The 24,561-nt window shown below is 32.0% G+C and overlaps 2 protein-coding genes across 2 annotated transcripts; one reads left to right on the plus strand and one right to left on the minus strand.

Annotated features, from left to right (window-relative positions):
• Positions 1 to 18,456: 18,456 nt before the first annotated feature.
• On the plus strand, positions 18,457 to 19,290 carry LOC126689715 (ethylene-responsive transcription factor ERF098). Its single transcript, XM_050384908.1, has one exon. It carries the CDS (start codon positions 18,535 to 18,537, stop codon positions 18,997 to 18,999), a length of 465 nt encoding a protein of 154 aa, XP_050240865.1. The 5' UTR covers positions 18,457 to 18,534; the 3' UTR covers positions 19,000 to 19,290.
• A 4,142-nt stretch (positions 19,291 to 23,432) lies between these two features.
• LOC126689716 (ethylene-responsive transcription factor ERF096-like) lies at positions 23,433 to 24,350 on the minus strand. Its single transcript, XM_050384909.1, has one exon. The coding sequence runs from the start codon at positions 24,348 to 24,350 to the stop codon at positions 23,907 to 23,909; it is 444 nt and encodes a 147-aa protein (XP_050240866.1). The 3' UTR covers positions 23,433 to 23,906.
• Positions 24,351 to 24,561: the final 211 nt, after the last annotated feature.

Here is a 24,561-nt window from a genome sequence, read left to right on the forward strand (position 1 = left end):
AGTTATGCAAGGTTGCTGTAACGGATGAAATGAGTGTAGACTTAGGTTTAAAAAAAATTGCCTCCCTTGAACTTGATAAGAAAAATTTGTTGTTGAAATTGCTTGATGCTAATACTTTGATTAATAAGGTAAAGACTAAAAACATGTTGTTGCTTGATAAAATTAAGAACTTGGAACAAGAATTATCTGTTGTTAGAGAACAAATAAATAGGTCTGTTAGTTCTAAACTTGATCACCTGTTGAGTGTTCAGAAGTCTTCCTTAGAAAAATCTAGTCTAGGTTTTGTAGATAGCATCTCAGTGTCTGAAACTCATTCTACAAATTTTGTTTCTTCTTTCTGAGCCCCCTAAGAGTGAGATTGTCAAACCAGTAGAAGTTACACCATCTCCTAGGAAGATTAGAGTTGATCTTAAAGAGCCTAAGCCTACGAATCCTAACCTTCCTAAGGATAAGAAGCATAATAGACCTCTATGGGTTTGTCATTTTTGTGGAAAGGCTGGGCATATTCACCCAAACTGTTTCAAGTTGCAAGTTTCAAAGCAAGCAAATAAGCCAAAAGTGTCTGTGCCACAATCACAAGATCTTATGGTATTTATTGGTGAATTGGTAAAGGCGTTAAACCTTTATACCAATCCTGGAATTGCACATAATTTTAATATGAATAATAACTCCAATGCCATAGTTGTATTTAAGAATTTTTAGATGCAAAAAGCTCAATCTAATTGAGTATTTCTAACATGGTCCTTGTGCTTCATCTTAATACTCTTTGTGACCATTCTTCTTTTGATGTTTTGTTTCCTTTTTGCTTTTAGGATTTGCATTGTATTACATTCATGCATTTCATGATAGGTTGGTTTTGCTATTCCTTTTAATAATAAAAAATTTAATTTAAAAAAAAAAAAAAAAAAAAAAAAAAAAAAGGAATGAGAAATATGTTTTGTATTATATATCTTGGATTTGTAATCAAGGTTGGCCTCTTATCTTTGCATAACATAATTGTGTACCTTGTTTATCTTGGATGAGCTTATTTTTACTACACTTTGCTAGTTTTAGCTATGGAGTGCATGTTGTGTGAGAGTTGTTTATAGTTTTTGATCACATAATCTTAATTTTGAAGTCACATGCTTTTAATTGTTAAGACTTGAACTTAATTAAAAATGCATAAATAACTATCTCACCACTGTTTACTAACCAATCATGAACACTTTAATGCATATCATAAGAATTTGTGCTCGAGAAAATGAAGCACATGCACAAAAAGAACATAAGGTGTAACCTCGGATTAATAATAAAATTGGTGTGTACATTATTGAGCTATAATAAGATGACACAAATAAATAAAAATTGGTATGTACATTATTTGGCTAAAATATCAATTTCACAATGAAATAAAAATGGTGTGTACATTATGAGGCAAAATAAAATAAAATAAATTTACATGATTGCAAGCTTGTTTTATAGAAGATGTGGGAGTTATATGATGTAACTCTTTAGGTGATAATCTCTTTCAAACTTATGTGATGAAGAATGTAGAAATTATGATTGATTACTATCTACATATCACCTCACATGTATCTCATGCCATTACTAGTTGCACACACTACACAAGTTATTCTTTGCTAAACTTAGTACATGATATTGTGTGTGAATTTGTTTTGGCCATCCAAGATTATATGTTCCTTGATTTTGATGCAAAGTATGTTTAATGTTTGAGTTTTTGGAGACAAAAGGGTTGAAAAACTTGTTTTTGGAAGATCTGGGTTGAATTCATGTGTTTTTGAAACTTTTAAACTCATGCATTTCATTCATGATATATGTTGGATTGAGTTGTTTCTGCACAAAATTTGCTCTAGCTTTCAAAAATTTCAAAATTCCAGATTTTCGCTCGACCGATTGAAATTGCGATTAAAATTTTGGTTTGAATTTGCCTGCCTTGATCGGTGCTCGATTGATGCTTGATCGATCGAATCTATTTTTAGATCAATCGAAGCTCAATTTCAACTGATCAAATTTTGAAAGCTGAGTGTTTTAAAAAAGGCTTTCTCACGTGTTCTTCATTATTTTCAAATCTTTTCAAACACCTTTCTCACTTTCTCTCTTCTACCGATCCAAACTAAAAAAATTTTGTCGTTTTCTTCCATAAATCTCTCCAAGGTTTTTGTCCTCAAGCACTAGTAAGTCTTTTATACCCTTTCTTTTTCCATTTAATCACTTGTTTCATGCATTTTCTTTGAAAAATTCGAACATAGCATCTTAGGGATTTTTGTTCATTTCATTTGTTTTTAATCAAATTTAGTCAATGGGTTTTTGTTCCTAGATGATATAAACATGATCCTTATGCATTAATTTGATCAATTTTGTGTTTTGAGGGAAATTGAAATTTCTAGGGCTTGGAACTTTGTGAATTTGGGGATTTTGTTCAATTGGGCTAAATTTGGTAAAATTGACTTGTGTTTTTAATAGATTAATTCATTATATGATGTTTTCTAACTAGTATAATGGTTAATTATTCAATGTGGTTGATTTTTTGAAATTGGGGTTTTTTAAATTTGGGGTTTTTGGACTAAAACTCTATGTTCAAGTCAATTGATGGTTCATACAGTATAATTGAACAAGTTTCAATGCATTAGAGCAAGCATCATATGTGCATTCATTACATGCATCATATAGATTGTTATTTATTGAAATTTTTGTGCTCTAACCCACTCTAATGCAGTCTGCCCTTGGTATTTTCTTTGTTTTTGTTTTTCCTTTCTTTTCCAACCCTTAGCATCATGGTTAGGAATACTAGAGCCAAGAAAACCACCACCCCTTCTACTCCTGATTTCCAGAGTGATAGGTTTAGAAGATCAAGATTCATGTCAAGAACTTGGTGATTTCTTCAGTTGCTGCACAATGAACTTTAAATAAGATTTGAAACCTTTGAGTGGAGTCTCAAAGTCACAAGTAAGAGAACTTGTGGTTGCAGTGGATCAAAGAAAGAAGTAGTCTATGGACTCGGAGCTATTACGTGGTTGTGGTAGTAAGTTTTCTACACGAGATAGCAATAAGATGTCCGTGGTCTAAGTTCTATGGTACAAATTTTAATTCTTTCATAGTGGATCTGGTTTACCTTGAGAATAGCTAAATTAAATCCTCCCCAGGTTTTTTATCGGTTTGGTTTTCCTAGGTTATCATATCGTTGTGTTTTTTATATTTCCGTATTATTTACATGATATGATTTTATTGTGTTAACCTAGAATTGAATAATTTATCTAAGTAATCACTTGGTTAAATAACTTGTGTTAAAGGGTCTAAAAACGTACATACTTGCTCGATAAGGCAAGCATAAAACTCGTATTTGATTCTAATAAACTTATTCTTAGCTATAATAGGGTTTTGTGGCTAAGGTATTTTCTCTTGGGGGATTATTTGTACTTGATTTTGTATGTGAGAACATGAATAAAGCTAATCCTTCTTTTGCTAATCCTTTTTTATTTTCAAGAAACATGATATTACATTACATTCATAGATGACTACTCCAATATACGAGGGTATATTTCCTGAATGGCAAAAATAAACTGAAAACATGTTCATAAAGTTTAAGACAAGAGTTGAAAATAAAAAAGGTGAGAAAATTAGAAGACTTGGATCGAATTAAGGAGGATAGTATGATTCATTTATACTTCAAAACGTTTTTGAGGAAAATGGAATTATTTATGAAATTACTACACCATGTACACTAAACAAATTGGATTAGCTAAGAGTAGAACTTTGAATCACCCTTGGTAGTTTTTGTCTATTTGTTCCTAAACATAGACAAAATTGGCATAAGGCCTTCATTGACCATGTCTGTGAAATGCTCCTCCACAGCTTTTCTATGAAGCGGTGAATATCTATCAAGATTTGATTATACTAATGGTGTAATAATTTGTCGGAGATGATTACATGTCCACTTAAATTGAACATTTGAAGTCCATACTAAAATTTCCCTCTTTTCGGCGAGGCTAATTTCTCACGAGCTCATTTGTAGTATTAAAATGATACTTTTCTTATTAGAATTCATATTTTGTTTTGGACAAAATTTTGCTACAAAATTAGTTGTAACCTAAGGTTATAATTTTATTTATTTTTTTAAAAATTAACATTCTATATATTTTAAAATTTTAACCGTTAGAGTGCTTGTTTTTCATACTTTTAACATACATTTCAAATTTTGTATCAATCAGATGTTATTTACTATATCATCCAAAAACTTAATTTTTATACATAATTTTAGACTACAAAAATTTGCAATTTAAATAATTAATTGATGACATGGTTTTTTATTTTTGATTTTCTAAAAATTTTGCAAGTATGGAGAATATAAGAAAAAAATATAATCTAAGGGCTGATTTGTCAAAATTCACATAAGAAGATATTAAGCGAAATAGTAGTTTTAAGTTATAACCAACCAAATTTTGTCATTTTGACTTTACCATCAATATATATCAGAACTTTTTTCAATTTACAGGATCATACAAGATCTTGTCAAGTTTTTGCACGACAACCTACTCTCTTCACAAAGTCACATTTTAATATTAAAATATACAATATATTTATGTACAGTTTAATTAAAAACCTGAGGTCAAGGCATTAACATATCATAGCTTCAAACTACCCACTCAAAGTATGATAATTGTCAAAGAAACATTATTATAGAGGCAAGCAAACTTGGAAAAGTACAAGGAATTCATTTCTATAATGAATCTTATCGTTGAAAAATTATTTTCCTAGCTAGCTTTTGTGGGACACCCAAAATGGAATTGCATTCGTAAATTCAACATGCATTGACATGTAATGCCTAGATGCAAAGTTTCATACATGATTTCACCCAAAAAAAAAAAAGTTTCATACATGAACTTTAAAATTGAGGACAAAGTGCAATTTGGGCTTTGATTATGCGTTAAATTTCAGTTGCATCATCATTAAATTATGAGCATTCACAGCAATGTTGTTAGAAAATATAACTTTTAGCAACTCAAAGCACCATCTTATCTATTTTAACACTTGACTTTATAATACACTCAACATCAAAGCAAGGGAGTCGATTCCGTACCGTATCGGCCGGTACAGCCGGAATATACCGTACCGGCCAGCAATCTAGTATGTTCAACCCCCCTATTTCGTATCGGAAAAAATACCAACTGTACCGGCCTCGTACCGGCCAATTTCGGACAATACCGGCCGGTACCGGGCGTACTGGCCGGTACAGAAAAAAGTTTTTTTTTTTTTTTTTTTTAAGTTTTGTAATTTTTGAATTTTTGTTAGGGTAGAATGGTAACTTATTTGCATTAACTTATTAGTATTATTTGTTTTCTTAGTATGTAATGGTAACTTTTAAGCTTTCTATTTTTTGTATTGTGTTTTTTTTTTCCTTTTCCTTTTCCTTTAATTGATACTAAAGTCTAAAATCATGAATAATTAGTTCTGAATTAAGGAAATGTTTTATGGTAAACTTTTATATTTATTATAATATATATATACACACACACATACATATATTTATTTATTTATTTATTTATAAATATAAAAAATAGCAGTAAACCCGAAACGGTACACCGGTATTGACCGGTATCCGAAATACATCGTACCGCTGGCCAAAGTGGTACAGCCTCCAGTACGGTATTGACTCACTTGCATCAAAGTGATTATTTTAGTATTCAACACATTAGAATAATAAAAATAACACAATGAAATAATATTCCTAACACAATAAAATAAAGAGGAAAGAGAATGAAATATTATACTATTTTTTTTATAGCTTTGGAGTTACAGAACAGTGTCAAAGATGACACTTTACTGTAGCTTGTTACTAAATTTTTTAAAATTTAGCAACCTTGATATAGCTTGCTTTTTTTGTGTTTTGGTTGCTAAAATAAGTTTTAAGTGATTTTAGTATCTTTAGTGTGAGAGTTATTGTTTTTCTATGAAGCAATGAACATTAAAATTATCAATTATCAATTGCATCAATTGTACGTTGAATTGTTTCTTTTTTTTTTTTTTTAATTGTACTTTGAAATTTTGTTTTTAAACATTTCTTTATAAGACTTGCGTGATCTGTACGGTTTCATACTAATCTCACAAACTCATAGAGAGACATGAATTTACAATTTTTTTTAATACAAAAAAAAGGTTTTGAACAAACACCATTTTTTATTTATTGATTTAATTTAAAAAATAGTAATCAATTTATTAAAGTTTATTGAATGATTTATTTTGGCTTGTTAATTTGGACACTAATGTGACATCACTGACATGTGTGGTCTGTTACATGTACAATAAAAGAAAAGGTTTCATATGGCTGTGGCCAAAAAATTATATATATTCAAAGTCCAAGAACACTTAAATGAGAGGAAATTACACTTTACTCTCTAAACTATACCCTATTTACACTTACTTTCTAAACTACAAAAATGCACAATTTACTCTCCTAAATTATACCATCTTCTACACTTACCCCCTAAACTATGAGCCCTTTTGCATTTATCTCCCTAAATTATAAAAATTCACATTTACTTCTCTAAATTATTAGATATAAAGTATTATACGAGTAAAAATTTAGAGGGGTAAGTGTGTACTTTCATAATTTTATGGGGACAAGTGTTACAAGAGTAATAATTTAGAGAGGTAAAGTGTGCATTGTCATGGTTTAATAGGATAAGTATAAAAGAGGGTATAAGTTAAGGGGGGGTAAAGTATTGTTTCCCCCTTAAAGTGAATGTAGCCACAATTTTGGCTCACCATTGCTATGTGTAATTTATGTAGGGGACAATATTTTCTACTTTAGAACTTGAATTTGCTAAGTAATTCTCTATTCTATATTTAGTAATTAATTGATGAAAAAAATGTTGTAAAAGTAGTACAAGAATATAAAAAGGAAAAAAATGGGGTAACCATTTTACAACTTTTTGAAATTTTATGGACCAAATTAAAAAATGGAACAAACTTTAAAAACTATATTGGACTAGTTTACAAACTTAACACTTTGTTTGGAATGGTGGAAACAAAGGAAGGAAAGTGTAAGAAAGAAAAGTGACCAATTTTCACTTTTTGGTTTCAATGTTGGAAAGAGAGTAGAGGAGAACTAGAGTGAAGCGTTTTAAGCCTCAACCAATATTTTATTACTTGTCCAAAATGGTGGAAGAAGAGAATGTAGACACTCCATTTTACAACTTACATGTAATCGACATCTAGGGCTGTCCACTGGTTGGTCCTAGTCGAGTGTGTCCTAACTCGAAATCGACTCTACCACTTTAGGTCTTCGAAATCTAGACCTACCACTGACCCGAAAAGAAGTTGGTTCGTGCGAGGGTCCTCGGTCGGAGTTGGGAAAGAGAGACCTCACTAAAACCCACTAGATATGATCAGAACTGGCTAAAATCCATCGGATCTAGCCAATTCCTATGTACCAACAGAAAACAGTGTGATTCCTATGTATAGATCAGTCAGTCAGTTGGAATTAGATTTTCATAAGAAGACCTGCCAACCAACCCATCAGTCTTGGTTGTTGGAGGCGGAGACTTGCCACCAACTGTCACCAATGTCAGGTTGGTTGGTTTTGGGATCGGCCCAAATGGCTGTGTTGGGTTCTTGGTTCCAGTGGACAGCCCTACCAACATCAAGAGAAAATTGATAATTTCACACTCTAAGGGCATAATTGTAATTTCAAAAATTGGTTTCAAATTTATGATACAAAACGAATTTTGACATTCTAACGATCACAACGATATGTCACAGGTATCAATCAGACCACTCAATTAAAGGTTATCATGAAAATATTTTCTTGGTTTTGTGAAGCATCCACACAATCAAGCCTCGATCGCTTTTGATTTTAATCACTTAATTTTGATTGATTCCAACAAGAATTAATTAAATTAATGAGGTGTTAAAAATTAGATTGTATCGTATTCAAAAATTTCATGTGGATGTATACTCATGCACCAAATCATACACAGTTAGTAACAAAATTGGATCAGTTTAAGACAAAGTTTAAAATTTAAAGTACCAATCGACACTAAAAGAACATCAACAAGTGTTCATCATCACTCTCTGTTAGACTCCCTAAAAATGCTAAAAAAAAAAGTTACAATTTTTCATCTTCTTATTGAAACACATTTTTAGCATAATAAACGTCAAAATTTTTACTTCTCTATTTTTGTGAAAAAATGTATAAAATTGAATTTTCTTTCAAGTATCCGATTAATGTGTGCTCTTAGGACACACATTAATCATTCATTTTTGGAAACATTTTATGGGGAATTGAAAAAGTTGTCAAAAAAGTTGGTTTCTTTTTCATTTTTCTATAAAAAGTTTCCTAAAATGGTTTACTAATGTATGCCTTAAAAGCACAAGTTAGTAAAACCCTTCTTTCAAATGGCACTAGAATAAGTCAATCATAATTATGAGTAAAAAGTTATGGCCAAAATACAAACAAGTATTCAAAAATTGCATAAGTTCAACATCCTTATTTCAAATTCGATTTGAGATCTCTCAAAATTAGAGCCAACTCATATGCAGAGTGAAAGCTTGGATTTGTACTAAAATACAAGAGCTTGTTCAGACCTCAAAAAAAAAAAAAAAAAAAAAAAAAAAAAAGCGCTAGATTGCTTTTACACTAACTTATCAAAGTGCGAAACAAGAGTAAATAAACGCAATATACCGATAACACTACTCTAAGCCATATCCAGCCACAATGAACAATAAAAGTAAAGCTTAAAGAGTAGGGAAGAAAGATGCAAACACAAAATAACACCAAGACATGTTATCGAAGAGAAAACCGAAGAACTTGGAGAAAAACCTTTCCACAACCCTCCAAGTCGAAATCGATCAACTAGTAAATAAGTTCGAGTACACAAATAACAAATGACCCTTCAAGCTTAGTCTACCTAATGTACTTGAGCCCTCCAAGCTCCTACTACCAACAGACTTCTCAAAATTTTGTCTTCACTAACTTTTCAGATCCCGCAATACCGCCCAATTGCATCCACCAAGCCTCACCCGCTTCTTTTGGCAAATCTCCAAAAATTCCCAATCTCCAAAACACTCTTTACACTCTAAATATGTGCAGGTTGTGTTTAGGTACAAATCTCTTCTCAAGGTATAACAATGGGAGAGGGAATGAAAAAAGACTACAATGATTTCTCACTAAAGAATGAATAGCTCTCTCTCTCTCTCTCTAAAAGGTGGGTGTGTTGTGTTGTAGAAACCTATCTAGGTTTTTTTTTTTTTTTGGATAATGAGGGTATATATAGTATGAGTGAAGTGTATAAGAGTCACACTTAAAATCCTCCAGGTAAAGAGTTTCACGGGTACCTCGCAAGATGGCCTGTCTCGCGAAGTACTCGCAAAATGCAGCTTGGCACTTACCTTTTCAGCTTCCAACGTGTGCTTCTCACGTGACCTTCTCGAGGGAACTTACTCGCGAACCTTGCGAGCTAGTCGCGAAATTGCACTGATCTTTATTGCTTGCTTGATTCTTCACCAACTTAATACTAAATCCAATACAATAAAATCCCACAAAACACATGGAAATAAAATTAATGCAATTACAACACTTTTTGTTATGAAATAAAACTACCATAAAACATAATTGTAAATCACATCTTTACACAGAGGCTTCCTCCCCACTAAAACAAATAACCATAGACATCCATTTAACTTTTTCCCATCAATAAACTACTATTTGCCAGTAAAAGGAGTTGTGTTTTGGTCAACATGTTCAAGGATATTCCACCGTAATTTCGTTTTCATCTTTTGCTAATTCCTATGTTTGCTCTCTTCAAACTAGGGTATCATTATCAAAGTGATTTTTAAGACACCTCACAAACCGAATGATTGAGATTACTGAAGCCGTGATATATATATACACACACACACGAATATTATATCAACAAGAACATAATTGCATTAATTTAAACTTTATTAGTACAAAATAGATTGGTTGATTTAGTTAAGTCACATTGTACACACAATTTTCGTAAAAGAAGAATCACGCAATTACGAAATAGTGTAACAAATTATCAATTTGTATTGAGTTATATGTGTGAGTACAATCCTCTGTATGAATCTTTACAATGAAAGAGTACAATAAATTCCTCTAATTCGATCTCTAAGAAATGTTACGATCCGAAGGGGTTATGAAGCTTGATCTTGAATCGTGCTTTGATGTCTCCAAGTTGAATGAATAGTTGAAAGTGCTTGATTTGATGCGAGGGCCGTTGGCTTGATCTCGAACTAGATTAAAGGAGAATCCCCACTTTGATTTGAAAAAGTAGGAATAGGCCTTGATGAACAATGAAATTCTTGTGAACTTTAGAAATGACTCTCTATTTTGGCAAAGTATCAGTAGTATTTTCTCTCTAAATGTCTCCTTTTTCTTATATGAGAAGCCTCTATTTATAAGTAACTCAATAGTATTTAATTTGGAATTTTCTCTCAGCATTTATTGAGAGTTGAATTATGAATTTAATTTGGTATTTCATTTAATAAGGACTTTTCATATAGGTCTTTCTTTATGATGCTCCCATATGGCTTTCTTCATTTAATGTTGCCACGCGACTTGATTTCATTTGCTAATCATCCACATCATCAATTAGAGATTAATTTGATCACAAATATTTTATCATGAACAATCGGACGGTTGTGAATAAAGCTGTGTTTGGTTGCTGGAAAACGTTTTCCGGAAAATACATATTTTCCGGAAATGCTAATTTCCGGAAAAGGAAAATGTATTCGGGTGTTTGGCTGTCTCGGAAATCGTTTTACGGAAAATCAATTCCGGTGTTTGATTCGTCCAAATATTTTACGGAAATCGCTTTTACAGACCTCCAAATTACATTCCAATAACATTTCTCAATTATTAAAGGCATCATAATTCTTTTTTTTTTTTTTCTTTTTGAAGGACAAAAAAATATTTGAACCAAATTCATCAATGTCACATACTAAAATGCAACGAAATGAGAATAAACGAGTAAATTTACAGCTCTCATATAACCTAACATCCAAACAAAGTAAAAGATATATATTAATAAAAACTCATCAGCTCCAGATAAAAAGAAATTAAAATTCTAATCAGCAAATAGTTGACAGTGTAAAGTTCAAACCAAGCCAAACAGCACAAGGAAATGAGTGGATCGGAGGATCGGACGTGTGGGTCGGAGGTGAGGTGAGTGTGTGGCGGATCGGTGTGAGTTTGAGCTGTCACTCACCGTGGGTCTGCGGCGTTTGGCGCGGTGGTCGTCTGGCAGAGCTCGGCGTGACCGGTGTGAGGTAGATCGGTGTCGGTTCGTGGATCGTTGGCTCTCGTTCTTTCTGTGTTTGGTTGGCCGGATCGGAGCTCTGGGTGGCTGGATCGATCAGGGTTTGTGGATCGTTGGCTCTCGTTCAAGCTATAGGCTTCGCTCGTTGGCCGGATCGGAGCTCTGGGTGGCTGGATCGATCGGAGCTCTCGCACTTCGTTGGCTTCGATCTCGCTCGTTGGCTTCGCACTCAGGCCTTGGCGTCGATCTCGTTCGTTAGCGTCAATCTATTCCGCACTTGATCTCTCTCTCTCGTTCGATTGTTTTTTTTTTTGTTATTTCTCTCTCGCTCTCGTGTTGTGTTCTCTGTTTTTTCTCTCTCTCTCTCTTTGCGTTTTGCAAGCCACGGAAATGAATTGAAGTGAAAATGAAGGCAGAAATTCATTTCCGTGGTCAAAGCTGAAAATTTCGGTCAAACGGAAAATATTTTCCGGAAAATAATATTTTCCGTGACAGCCAAACGCCCTCTTTTCCGGAAATTGATTTCTGGAATGCGTTTGAAGCCGATTCAAACGCACCCTAAATCATAAAATTTTGATGTCTACACACACCCATTGTTGCATTAGTCTCAAGCTGATATACAATTAGTAAACGGTTGAATAGTTTTCCATTTTATCCAATATCTTGCATTGATTTTTGAAATCTATTTGAAAATAATTAACTTTAAACCCCGTACTTTAATGATGGTAACAAATTAAAATCTTAATTTTCAAAAGTAATAAATTAAACGTTGAATTCTTAAAAAATAAATAAACTTAAAGTCAAATTATTATAATCCCTTTATATAAGTTGATATTTAATATAAGAAGGAAAAAATGTTGACTCACATAGAGAGAGAGAGAGAGAGAGAGGTGTAGAAGATGAGAATTGTCATCTCCAACCCACCCCTGGCAAATTGTGAACTCAAATTCACATGCTATATATGTTTATTAAAAGTGTAAATGTATCCATCCATTTCACCACTACAAAATTCGTGAAGGTATTATTAATTTATTAGTAATAAATTCATAAAATTCCGAAAAAATCATAATCATCTCCTCAGTTGGAAGACACATACTTTGCAAAAAAGCAAGCCAAAATATTTCTTATAACTTTCTTCTCTATTCTAAAAATAGTCAAATTAGGTTTTAGAGCATTTGCAGCAGGATTATTCGCATTTTCACCAACATACAACATGTCTTTACTTTGGGTGAGTAGGATCAATAATCTCAAGTTTCCTCCACACGTCATCACAAAATGGATTTCTAGATGCCATCCGAGTATTACAATAGCTTACACTAGAAGCAAAATCAACAAATTCATAAAATTGGGGACTCATAATCTTGGACCCATGAAAAAAAAATGCAATATCCTTTGTCATCTTCCCTGATTTAACAGTTTTAAATCAAAACCAAATACTGAGATCAAAATCAAGTACCTAAACCAAACCAAATTCCTAAATCAAACCAATACCTAAATCAAAACCATTCCAACCAAAATACCCAAAACGACTCAAACCAAATCTATTTTCAATATATATATATATATATATATATATTTTATGTTCTCATTGGTGGGGTGGGTATCATGCGGTGGAATGCATGTGACAAGTAGGCATCTCTCTCTCTCTCTCTCTCTCTCTCTCTCAAGTTGAGTTAAATTCTTCGATTTTTTTCTTTCTTTTAAATAATTAATGCCAACTTAATTAGCGGGGGCTTACAAGATTGATTCCAAGGTTTAATTTGTTACATTTAAAATTTTATGGTTAAATTTGTTATTTTTGAAAGTTCAAGTACTAATTTTTTTCCACACCTAAAGCATTGGGTTTTAAGTGAAATTTTCCAAATTGTAGTCTAACAAATTATTAGACGTAAGCTTATGGTCCAATGATGAAAGTTTTAGTATGGAATAGATCTTGAGTTTGAACTTTTAATAACGACAGTGCGATGCTAGTTTGGTTCAAACTTCAAAGATTATTGCTTCTCATCACCTAAAAAGGCACTACAAGAAAAGAGTCTACTAGCGAGGGTAAAATTCCTTTGCAAAAATTCAAATATCGTCGCAAAAGTTTATTAGCAAGGGGGGCCCTTGAAGGCTGTTGTATTTGCTCTTGTTGCTAAAAGAGATTTTGCAAACATACCTTCGCAAATAGATAATTTACGAGGGCAACCACTGTCGTTACTGAACAAATCTGCCTTTACAAATATATTACCAAATGGCGAGAAAAGTCGACTTATTTTTAGTGAGGGGAAGCAGTCGTCGTTAACAACTGTTTGTGAGGACCTTTATACCCTCACAATTAGTTATTTTCGAATTTCAAATTGACAACAAAGACTATGAACAAAGAGAGAGAGAAAGAGAGGACCGAGTCTTTTAAAGGGAAGGGAAGGGTTTAAGGGTTTTTGTTACTAACTGAAATTCACAATAGTAATGTTTGCTACCAATTGAATTCCCAAGAGTAGGCGTGTTCTAATTAGAATTGGAACAGAAAATAAAAATAAAAATAATAATAATGATGTGAAAAATTGTAAGGTCTCGAAAGATATAACAAAATATTAGAAGGTTAACTAATAGTTAAATATCTTCAACTATTATATATTATATATAAATTAACCCACTTGAGAGAGCCTATAGTTATGCCTAAATATTGTTGGATTTCCACCCTCACCCTTTTTTTTAAATGTAATAAATATTGAATTTTTAAATTTTGATAAATGTACAAACATAATATCATTAACATCGTCTAAAAATTATGTGAAGGATATTAGTTTATTTACATAAGTTGTGTAATGTAAGTAGTATTATCATTAAAATCATCTCAAAATTATAAGAAGGATATTAGTTTATTTACATTGGTTGTGTAATGTAATGAAAATATGAACTTCTTATAAAAGACTAGCCTTTGTGCTTAGAGGTTATTCTATTTTTTGGGTAAAGGTTAATAATTTGCATTTATTATAATTTAGAAATATATATTTTTATTTTTCAAACAAATAAAAAGGATAAAAAAATTTGTTGAGAAAGAATAAAAATGATAAAATTTAGAGATAAGCAGTAACTGTAATCTTTTTTTTGAATGTGAAGAGAAAAAAAAATTATAAATTTTAAAATTTCTCTTTTTAAATACAATATGAAATTTGTTATTTGACATTTATGATACTATTTTTAAATGAAGTTACCCTTCATTAATGATGATGTTTTTAAACCACATAAAAGTCCAGTTAAAAGAGGAGAATTATCTTATATATAATATAGATAAAACTAATTAATATTTTGATACGTAAGGGATGATCCCAGCCGAAGGTTTCATTTTTCATTACCGTAAATCTTGTTGTCAAAATTTAAATATAGATTTGGTTAGAAAGATCAAAGAACTATGATGAGCCATGTATATAGAAGTCTCTAGATATATTAGATGATTAGTTAAAGTAAAAGAAACCATTTTTCCCACTTTAGGAATTCAAATTTGCTATAGAATTTGGTTTGAAAATTCAAAAAGTTCGTAACATTTTCAAACGCTTGCGGCTTAGAAAAATCAAGATGTTCATAATATTGCTCGCACTTGTGAAGAAGGACAAAATTGATTCCTCTTGATTGAGGTCGGAGAACGTAACTTTGATTACGATACTTTTTTTTTTTTCCTACTTATATAAAATCATTTTTGTCTTTGCCTTTTAGAGTCACCATTACTTTGATTTCAACCGTCAATTTACTAACGAAAATTGACTGCTAATTAAAATAACATAAAACAAATTGACTACTACTAAAATATATAAATCAAATTATAATAACTCTAAAATATAAGAATCAAAATAGTATTTTTACTTTTTTCTTTAGTAATTAATTAGAATAGTAATTTATAATTAGTGAAATTAATATCGGTTTTATAGGAGATCATCAATGCTATCATTGCTATTATATATCATAACATATTGTCCCTTCAGGTCTCCAAGAAGGAGTTTCACACACATATACACTTAGATTAGATTAAAATATAAATTCTATCTTGTAAAAAATAATATATATATATATATATAGTCCCGATAAATAAAAAGATGATATAAAAATTTATAAAAATTTGTGTTTGACTGATAAAAAATATTTTATAAAAAAAACAATTAAAAAACTGGTTTCACACTGCTTGTTCATTCAGACGAGGTGTGAACAAAAAAGAAAGGTGTGCATTAAGTTTGATCCGGTCAAGCTCCGCAAGAATAATTTGACTTTGGTCAGTGGTCACCTCGTTCTTCTTCTTTTTACCTTTTTATTTTTAATTATTATTATTATTTTTTATGAAACTGGCGAAGCATCCGCACCTAGGTCGAATGGTTCATTTGGGCCCATTAATCAGTCGGCTAGCCCTCCTTTCATCATATTTATTTATGAGTCCTTTTAATATTTTTTTAATATAATTTCTTACTGAGTTAGTGATGATTTTTCTCAATGTTTGCGACTGGCGTTTGCTGTCGTGGAACCCACAGCTACAGTAGCATCCATTAAATGCCCAAGATTGAAAAATGCGTTTATTAACGGGTCTCATGCACTATTTACGAGACTTATAAACTTCTTTTTCAATTAAATTTTTATTAAAAATGGCTCCACAGTACTACTTACATATTTAAAAATTATTTTGTTACAGTATTTTTAGTTTTAAATAATAAACAGTATCCAAACAGACCCTTAAACCTGAAAATATCCTTGACGAGGAATGATTTAGTTTAGCTCAGTAAAAATAATCAAAGTTTGGCCTTGGTTTTATATTAAACGCCAAAGTTTTAATTACATTTTTTTTGACGGGGAAGTTTTAATTACATTAATTTCGCACCATAGTATCTAAATTGTTTCAAGCTGACCCTTAATATTTGGCACATAATTTTATAAATCAGTTTAAAAGATCCTAGTCCATAACAGTTTAATAAGTATGCCATCATTTTGTGTGTGTTTTCCCATATTAAATTTATGGGAAAAATTGACCAAATAAATTTTTAAATGGAAATGATAATTAACTCAAACTAATAGTTTTTTTTTTTTTTTTTTTTTAAAGATATGTAGATAGTGGGAGAGGAGAAATTATTAGATCTACTAGGAGAACTGCTGACATAATTCTCCTTGACCTCCCAACCAATAAAATGCTATTATTTATACAAATGTGACATCAATTGCTAATTTTTATTTTTTTTATTCTTTGTGCTGATTAGGAAGTTCACACATTCATTTGCATAGATGACATTATTTTATTGGTCAGGGAGGACCACATCAGCAGTCCTCCCAGTGTAAATAAGAATTTCTCATGGGAGAGGGACGAGTTCAAACAAAAATATAGGACACCATAAATTATGCAATTATCACTAGGTTATCAGTCACTTAAATTCTGAAAGTGCACTAGCTAAATATTAGATGCTATTTTAGAATCCTAAACTTTTAATTACAGCTTAATTTGTTTTAGACCAAACACAGTTAAAGTGGGATATACATAATTAGCCAATTAACTAACCGAACCACCAAAAAATTGCATGGATAAACATAAATGTGCAATGCAATAATGTAAAGGTTAGTATGGAAAAGAGGATGCAAACCAAAGATAACACCCGATATGCTATCAAAGAAGAAAATTGAAGAACTTGACATAAAACCTCTCTATGACCCTCAAAACCAAAAATAATCCACTACTAAATAATTTGGACTGCAATAATACAAAAAGACCTCAAAGCCTAAGCTATCCAATGCACTTGAGCCTCTTAAGCTCCAATCACCAATGAACTTCATCAAGTCTTGTCACTAGCTTTCCAGATTCATCAACACCACCCGGTTACACCACCACACCTTCCCGATTAAATATATGGTTAAGCTCCAATACTTCCCAATAGACCAAAACATCAACAATCAAAATGAGTGATCAATAGATAAAAATTAGCTCATTTGCCAAACGGACATCTTTTCATTTAAAAGAAATGGTTATATATAATGATGTAAACTTAATTTTTTTGGGTTAGATTTTCTTTTTGTCTTTTTTCTGTATAGCATTTACTGAGGGCATGAACATTTTCTCTCTAGAGTTTCAGATAGTTCATCTCCAAAGTTGGTAATAGTAATACAGAATGCATCTAAATTCTCAGCCTGTGATTGCGTGAAAACTAGTTTGCAAAGTCATAACCTGCTCTTAATAGTTCACAGCTGGGGCCGACCAAAACACCAATGGCTTCGGTTAGAAGTCATTTTGTAATTAAGGAAATGGCAGTTTTTTTTTTGTTTTTTTTTTTTTTTGAGAATGAAGGAAATGGCAGTTTGGTTAGGGCATCACGCTTTTTATTTCAATATTTTACATGTTTGATTTTCTAATAATTTTATCTATTTCATAGGTTAAGATTCTCTTTTAATCTTGTGAGTTCTAGTTAGCTCAATTGGTAAAATATCTGATAATTGAAGAATGTTGAAACTTTCTAAAAAAAAATGTTATCTTACTCTTATATAAGAGATAATAAAATGAATTTTAGATTCAAACCATTTTCTTAGTATAAATATAAATGATCTTTTTTAGCCACCCTATAAATACAAGGATATTATATATATATATATATATATATATGTGTGCATATATATATATATATATATATATATGTATATATATTCACCATTTTGTTTCTTCCACCAAATAAAGCAAAAATCAAATTATGTTATACTACATGTGGTATAGATTATTTGCATACTTTGGTTTATTAATAATCTGATTATTGCATGGAAAAATGTGTGGCGTCCTATCAGTTAATTTCTATAGATTTTATATTTGTCCACTAATTATTCTTATTCTCATGAGATTTCCTTCTTAAAAATGTACATTCTTATGATCTCTTTTGATATTTGGTTTCAAGATGTGCTCCCCTAGATACGCTAAAAGTAAACATAGAGTGGGTGTAAAAAAGTAATTTCATCTTTACTAGCCAGTGTCAAACTATTACTAGTGCAACAAATTGTTGTAGAATCCGAACATGTATAAAAAAAAAGGCCTATCAGGTGAAAATAGATTCACAAAAAACTTTTTGAATTTCGTTGTGTAGATTTAGTCGAAGAATCAAATTTTTACACTGCTATAAAGAACTTTCCTAGAAAGCCCTACATAGTCAATCCACGTTGTGGTGGACTCACCTATAAAAAGAAACTTACTTCTGACCATTTTCATAGCGAAACGTGCTTTTTCACCTTAAAAATTTACTAACAAGAAGAAAACAAAGGGCATAAGATGGAGGAGAGTCAGAAAGGAAAGGAAGATAAGGCAAAGGAAGAGGTGAGATACCGAGGAGTTCGAAGGAGGCCATGGGGTAAGTTTGCAGCTGAAATTCGAGACCCTACAAGGCATGGTGCTCGACAGTGGCTCGGGACATTCGATACAGCTGAGGATGCAGCAAGGGCATATGATCGCGCTGCATTTAACCTAAGGGGTCATCTTGCTGTTCTTAACTTTCCTGATGAGTATTATTCTCAAGTCATGGGATCTCCTCCTTATCCTCCTCATCTTTCATCTTTTTCATCACCATCATCTACTACTTCTTCAGCAACTTCTAGTACTGGCAATTTCGAGAGGGGGGGTGGTTCGTCATCTAGTAGGCAAGAGAAGCAAGTTTTCGAGTTTGAGTACTTGGATGACAAGGTGCTGGAGGACCTCCTTGAACCGGAGGAGGAGAAGAAGAAACGAAATCGAGGTTGATCGTGACACCAAGATGAAAGAATGAAATGAAGGTTGTGTTTCAAGCCCTTTCTTGATCTATTTCTTTGACTGTTTTGTTTCTTTCTCGATCCGCCAGCTCTCCCACCCCCTCTTTCCCCTAAGTTTTAATGAATTTCAAGGTTTAATACTTAACATCGTTAGTGTTTTCTTGAGAAAAAACTGGGTATATACAGTTTAATCGATAGAAGAAAAAACGCTATAAATGTGGTGAGTTTGTAATAGTTATAGATGTGATCTAATATTTTGATGCAAGTATGGTTTATGTTATTAGATTTATTGTGTTAATTCTTTAGTGATTATAGAAGCGACATGATTTTGAATGAAGCCCTAATTTTTTTTTTTTTTTTTTTTTTTTTTTTTTTTTTTTTTTTTTTGATGAACTGGATAAAGCAGCCCTAAATATATATAAAGAGGTCATTGAACTTTTTCAAGGAACCAGTGTTGAATAGAATGGAGCTGTTACAGAAAGAAGAAACAAGATAAAAATGTCTAACAAGAAAAGTTAGTAAATGATAATGATGAGAGAGAATTATAAAAGAACCAGATACTTCTCAATCCAAAATTAGTAATCTCTCATATTGAACATTGGATCATTGGGTTATTTGGTGAAGAAAGATTCTAGAATTAATGGAGCAACACTAACAAAAACTTGATTGAAGCTAGCAAAAGTATTAAGAGGTCATCAAACTTTTTCAAGGAACCAGTCTTGAATAGAATTGAGTTGCTACAGAAAGAAGAAACAAAAAAAATGTCTAACTAGAAATGTTAGTAAACGAAAATGATGAAGATTAAAGAAAGAATAATAAAAGAGCACATGCTTCTCAAGCCAGTTATTAATCATAATCACCCATTGAAGGTCAGACAAAGCCAACAAACATTGGATCATTGGGTTATTTGGGGAAGAAACATAGAACTAATGGAGCAACACTAATAAACTTTACTGAAGCTACCAAAAGTATGAATATTAGAACGTATATTACCATAGAGCAATCAAATTCATTTCAGTTGATGTCATTAATGTTCAAATGAAAAAAATTGGCATCTTTAGATCAGCAAGAATAAAGGTTAAGAATCTCAAATCCTGATGCGATAGCCATGGAGATATTGAAAGTTGAAGATGATAAAAAACGCAATCTCCAAATTTACTTTCAAGATTGTATGCACAGTTAATCATAAAGAAAATTCATATGACAGAGCTGGTAGTGATCATGGGACCAAAAGTAATATCTTCTTCATATATATATTCTGAATCTTCTTTTGTTAGTCTTCCTAGGAAGATTACACTAAAAGCTAATGTGTGGTAGGAGATGCCTAGAATATGATCTGCCCCCCCAACCCCAAAAAATTAAAGACAGGAACCATCAGATTTGTACAAGATCTTAAAAGGAGAGAATAATGTAAAGAAAGTTATTAGCTTTTGAATCCAAAAAGAAGATTGGGAGGAAAAAAATAAAATGCAAAAGCTAATAAGTATTATTGTGAACTCTACATAATTTCCTTTCTAACATTCTAGGACTATGCTTACAAATTTAAGCAACTAATTATAAAATTTTCTAATTGAAAACTCCGAAGTAACAATAATGGTTTGATTACAAAATCCTCTAAATAAAACTAAAAGATACTTCTAATATAAAGTTTTTCAATCTTCTTCCAAAACATATTTCCACAGATCACAAAATTTGATAATTTCCCTCTTGATGAATCTTAAATTGATTCGCTATAGCAACAAAAGTATTATATAGAATAAACTCAAATGTTTCATATCAGTATGATCTACTTACTGCACATTTATTGGAATTTGAACAACCCAATAGGCTTAACTTTTAGATTTTTGATATGCAAACTTGATACTTAATAAATTTCTCCTCCACTACCCCATCAGTAAAAATGAAATAAATTAAACTCTTTGGATGGGTATTGGGATTTTTGAGTTATGAAAACTATCATAGTGTAGCTAGTTCAATGAATTCTGGGAAGTTTTTCTGCAGACTATGTTTTCTTCCTTGACATCTTTGAGAACTTCTGGCAAATTCTTTTTTTCTTAGTTTTTCATGGAAACTTTGTTGCATTTTGTCAGTGAATTCTTACCTTTGAATGAACTCAACTGTGTTGCTTTTCCATGGTTCAACCATTTTCTCCAATTCATCTTCCTCGTTTGAACTTTAGATAGTTTATGGAAATGAGTCCTTTCTGTCCATTCATTAAAGTTTGGGCATAAGTCATGGATGTTGTAGAACATGAACACACTTTCCTGTAGGTACTGGTTGATAAAGTTAAACCCTTGTGTGATACATGACAATTGTGCTGATAAGATTAATACTTGCTGAAATTATATCAAAATAAAATTTTTATCTCATTCATATCAAGATTCTTGTTCCACCTTATTAGGGATTTTGATAACATGATGCCAACCTTAGCTTAGGTCGAGTGCTACAGTGCACTTTACATATGCAGATGATGACACATGGTCAAAATTGGACACGTGTCACTTTCGTAATGAGTTCAATACACTGAAATCTAAAAAAATAAATTAGAAAAATATTGATATTACTTGCTAGCTTTCTCTTAAATCTGACTCCAAACTAAATCAACTTCTTAACATGCTTTCTCCTTAAAACATTAGCAGATTTTTATTGAAATACATATCCTTTTTATTATATGCTGATATTGGATTTCAATCTTACACTTTTGCAAGGTTTTTTTATATTTAAATTTGAATAGGTAAGTGAAGTTGCCACTAATCATATGATTTTATAGGCATGATTGGCCATATAATGTTTACATTTTATTATTACCAATCTAGAGCTAAATGAATGTTAGGTCTCTTGTCCTAAGTTAAGGAATAAAATATTTTCAAACCATTGATCAAATTCAAAGATTTATTTATTTGTAGGGAGAGTTTTAGGTACCTATAATGTTCACATTATAACAATTGCCCTAACACTATTACTTTTACTTATCTAGTATACTATAAATTTAAAGGGTGATGGGATCAACTGCATGTGTAGGCTGTAGCATCACTCTCCTATTATGTTTGGTGTGTTCGAATTTGGTGTGGAGTGGTACCCTAACTCTGTAAGGGTATAAAGTTTGTCATTGTGTAATACTTTTGCTTAAAATATGTGTTCTAGAACTATACCTGAGGTGAGTGGTATATTAATTGGCCTGCTAGCTCCAACTTCTTGAAGGTGGGTACTTCCATTTCAGGTCACGTACCATTGGACTATTTCGGAGGAGCTTCCCTTTGTATCGTAGGACAAGCTCTAGAGAGCTTGCTTTGTGTAGTTTCTTGGAAGCTTAAGAAAATTAAACATTGTGTTTTTATTTTATTTTAATGTTGTATAGATGTCTGTGCTAATTACCTATTATCTCTGCTTTTTCATTAATGAAGCTAAAAGGGGTTATTTATAGTGGTAACCAACACTTCCAGTCACGCAGACACTATATGCACAACTAGCTTTACTCTCAGAAGGATGCACAGATTTTGTATTGTTTTTCTAATATGGCTTCTGATCTAGTGCTCAAATCAAGAATTGTTTGAGTTCAATTTCATTTAATGCCAAAAAGAAGAGAGGGAACGAAGAATAAGAAAAGCAGAATATAAATATATAAAGTATCAGTTGAGCTACAAATTTTTAGCAGATATATAAAGAGTTAACAAATGTGCCCATGGATTTATTTTAACCACACTTAATATTTTCATAAGAATTCCTGCAATTCTACATAACACCATTTTCCACAATTTGATGTTGATCATAATTATGAATTAAGTAACATTTACATAATTGGAAACGTACATGGCCCTCTGAATAAAAAACATGGCAACTTGCACCTATACCTTATCCAATCAAATTAAATAAAGAAGAAGAAAAAAACTAATAAATAACAATAATAATAATAAAAAGGCAAAATACTATACAAAATAGATGTCGTTGTCGTACCGAGGCTGCTGATTGCTGATTGCTGATTGCTGATGTCTTATTGAAGATTGCTAATGTTTCATTACTTAAGGATAAATTGGCGGCCAGGTTGTTCTGTGACCTTGCCTTTCTTCGTTGGAGCATTCACTGACAGGTTCATCCCTCCAACCGGCATGCCCAATATATGCCGCCTTTAGGGGAAAGAAACTATCCTTGTACGGACAATCCTCTTTTGAGATTATGATCATAAATAATCCCAGAATAGAAACAATACAGCCGCCAAGGACAAAACCAAACTTTATATGTATTTGTATAAAAGAAATTTGAGATTTAATCTTTACCTAAATATATTAAAAAAGTTGATCTGTATCTTGATATGATAATAGAGAGCTATTATTAAGATATAAGAGTATACACCTTAGGTTGATACTCTCTAAATAAATAAATAAAAAATATATATATATATATATATATATAATATGAAGGAAAAGGTCCACTAAAAACGCCAAGAAATATTATTTGACCTATAATTAATTGGCAATTAATAACAAAACCAAACTTTCTACCCATATGTTTAATTTTATCTACAGTCAAGCATTATGGCCAAGGCAAAATGAACAAAAATACTATTTGGACAAAAGCTTCTTTTTCAAAGTGTGCACAAGATATTTTCCAGTGCGTGCAGTGAACAGCTTATTTACAAATGATAATGCTAAGTTTTAAAGCGATAATGGATCGATCTGAAAGCTACAATTCACTAGTAAAAATGAGCACAATTTCTTCAACAAGCTCTGCATTCATTAGGATTCTGAAATATATAGAACTTTTTCAACATAGAAAAACAAAAAGTTCAGACTCTCACATACTGCGTGGAAGGGAGTGAAGGAACCGCGAAGCAAATTTGATGATGTTTGCCACTTTTGATTATTAGCAAGAGAAAGCGCTTGATGCAATTATAAGAAAGACCTATTTCTTGCTCTTTTTCTCATCATAGTCAAGAAGCTCCTCCAGCAACTTATCATCCAAGTACTCAAACTCAAAGACCTGTCTTCCTTGCTGACCAGTTCTAGCACCCTCACGCGTTGATGAAGAAGCCGAAGCCGAAGCCGAAGCTGAAGCAGAAGAGGAAGAAGAACCAGAAGCACCACCACTCGTTAAAGGGTACTCATTAGGAAAGTTGAGAATGGCTAATGAACCCCTCATAGCATAAGCAGCTCGATCATAAGCTCTCGCAGCCTCCTCTGCAGTATTAAAAGTGCCAAGCCACACACGCGCACCATGCCTATTCGAGTCTCGAATCTCTGCTGCAAACTTCCCCCACGGCCGCCTTCTAACGCCACGGTATCGGACCCCATCACTTCCTTCCTTGCCGTCACCCCTGGCCTTCCCTCTATTAGGGTCTTCATCCATGTTTGCATGCATACTAGTGTTTAGGACAGGGGCCTTTTATGGTGTGGAAAAAAGGGAAAAAAGTATTAAATTAATATACGAAATCCTCAAATTTATTTAAATATGTGGTGGTGACATCTACCAATGAAACTTGAATAATCATTTTTTAAGAAAATTAAATTCAATAATATATATATCTTTGAATTTAATTGAAAAATGTATGTAGTCTATC

This window comes from Quercus robur, chromosome 6 (assembly GCF_932294415.1).
Source record: "Quercus robur chromosome 6, dhQueRobu3.1, whole genome shotgun sequence".
Taxonomy (NCBI): Eukaryota; Viridiplantae; Streptophyta; class Magnoliopsida; order Fagales; family Fagaceae; genus Quercus; species Quercus robur.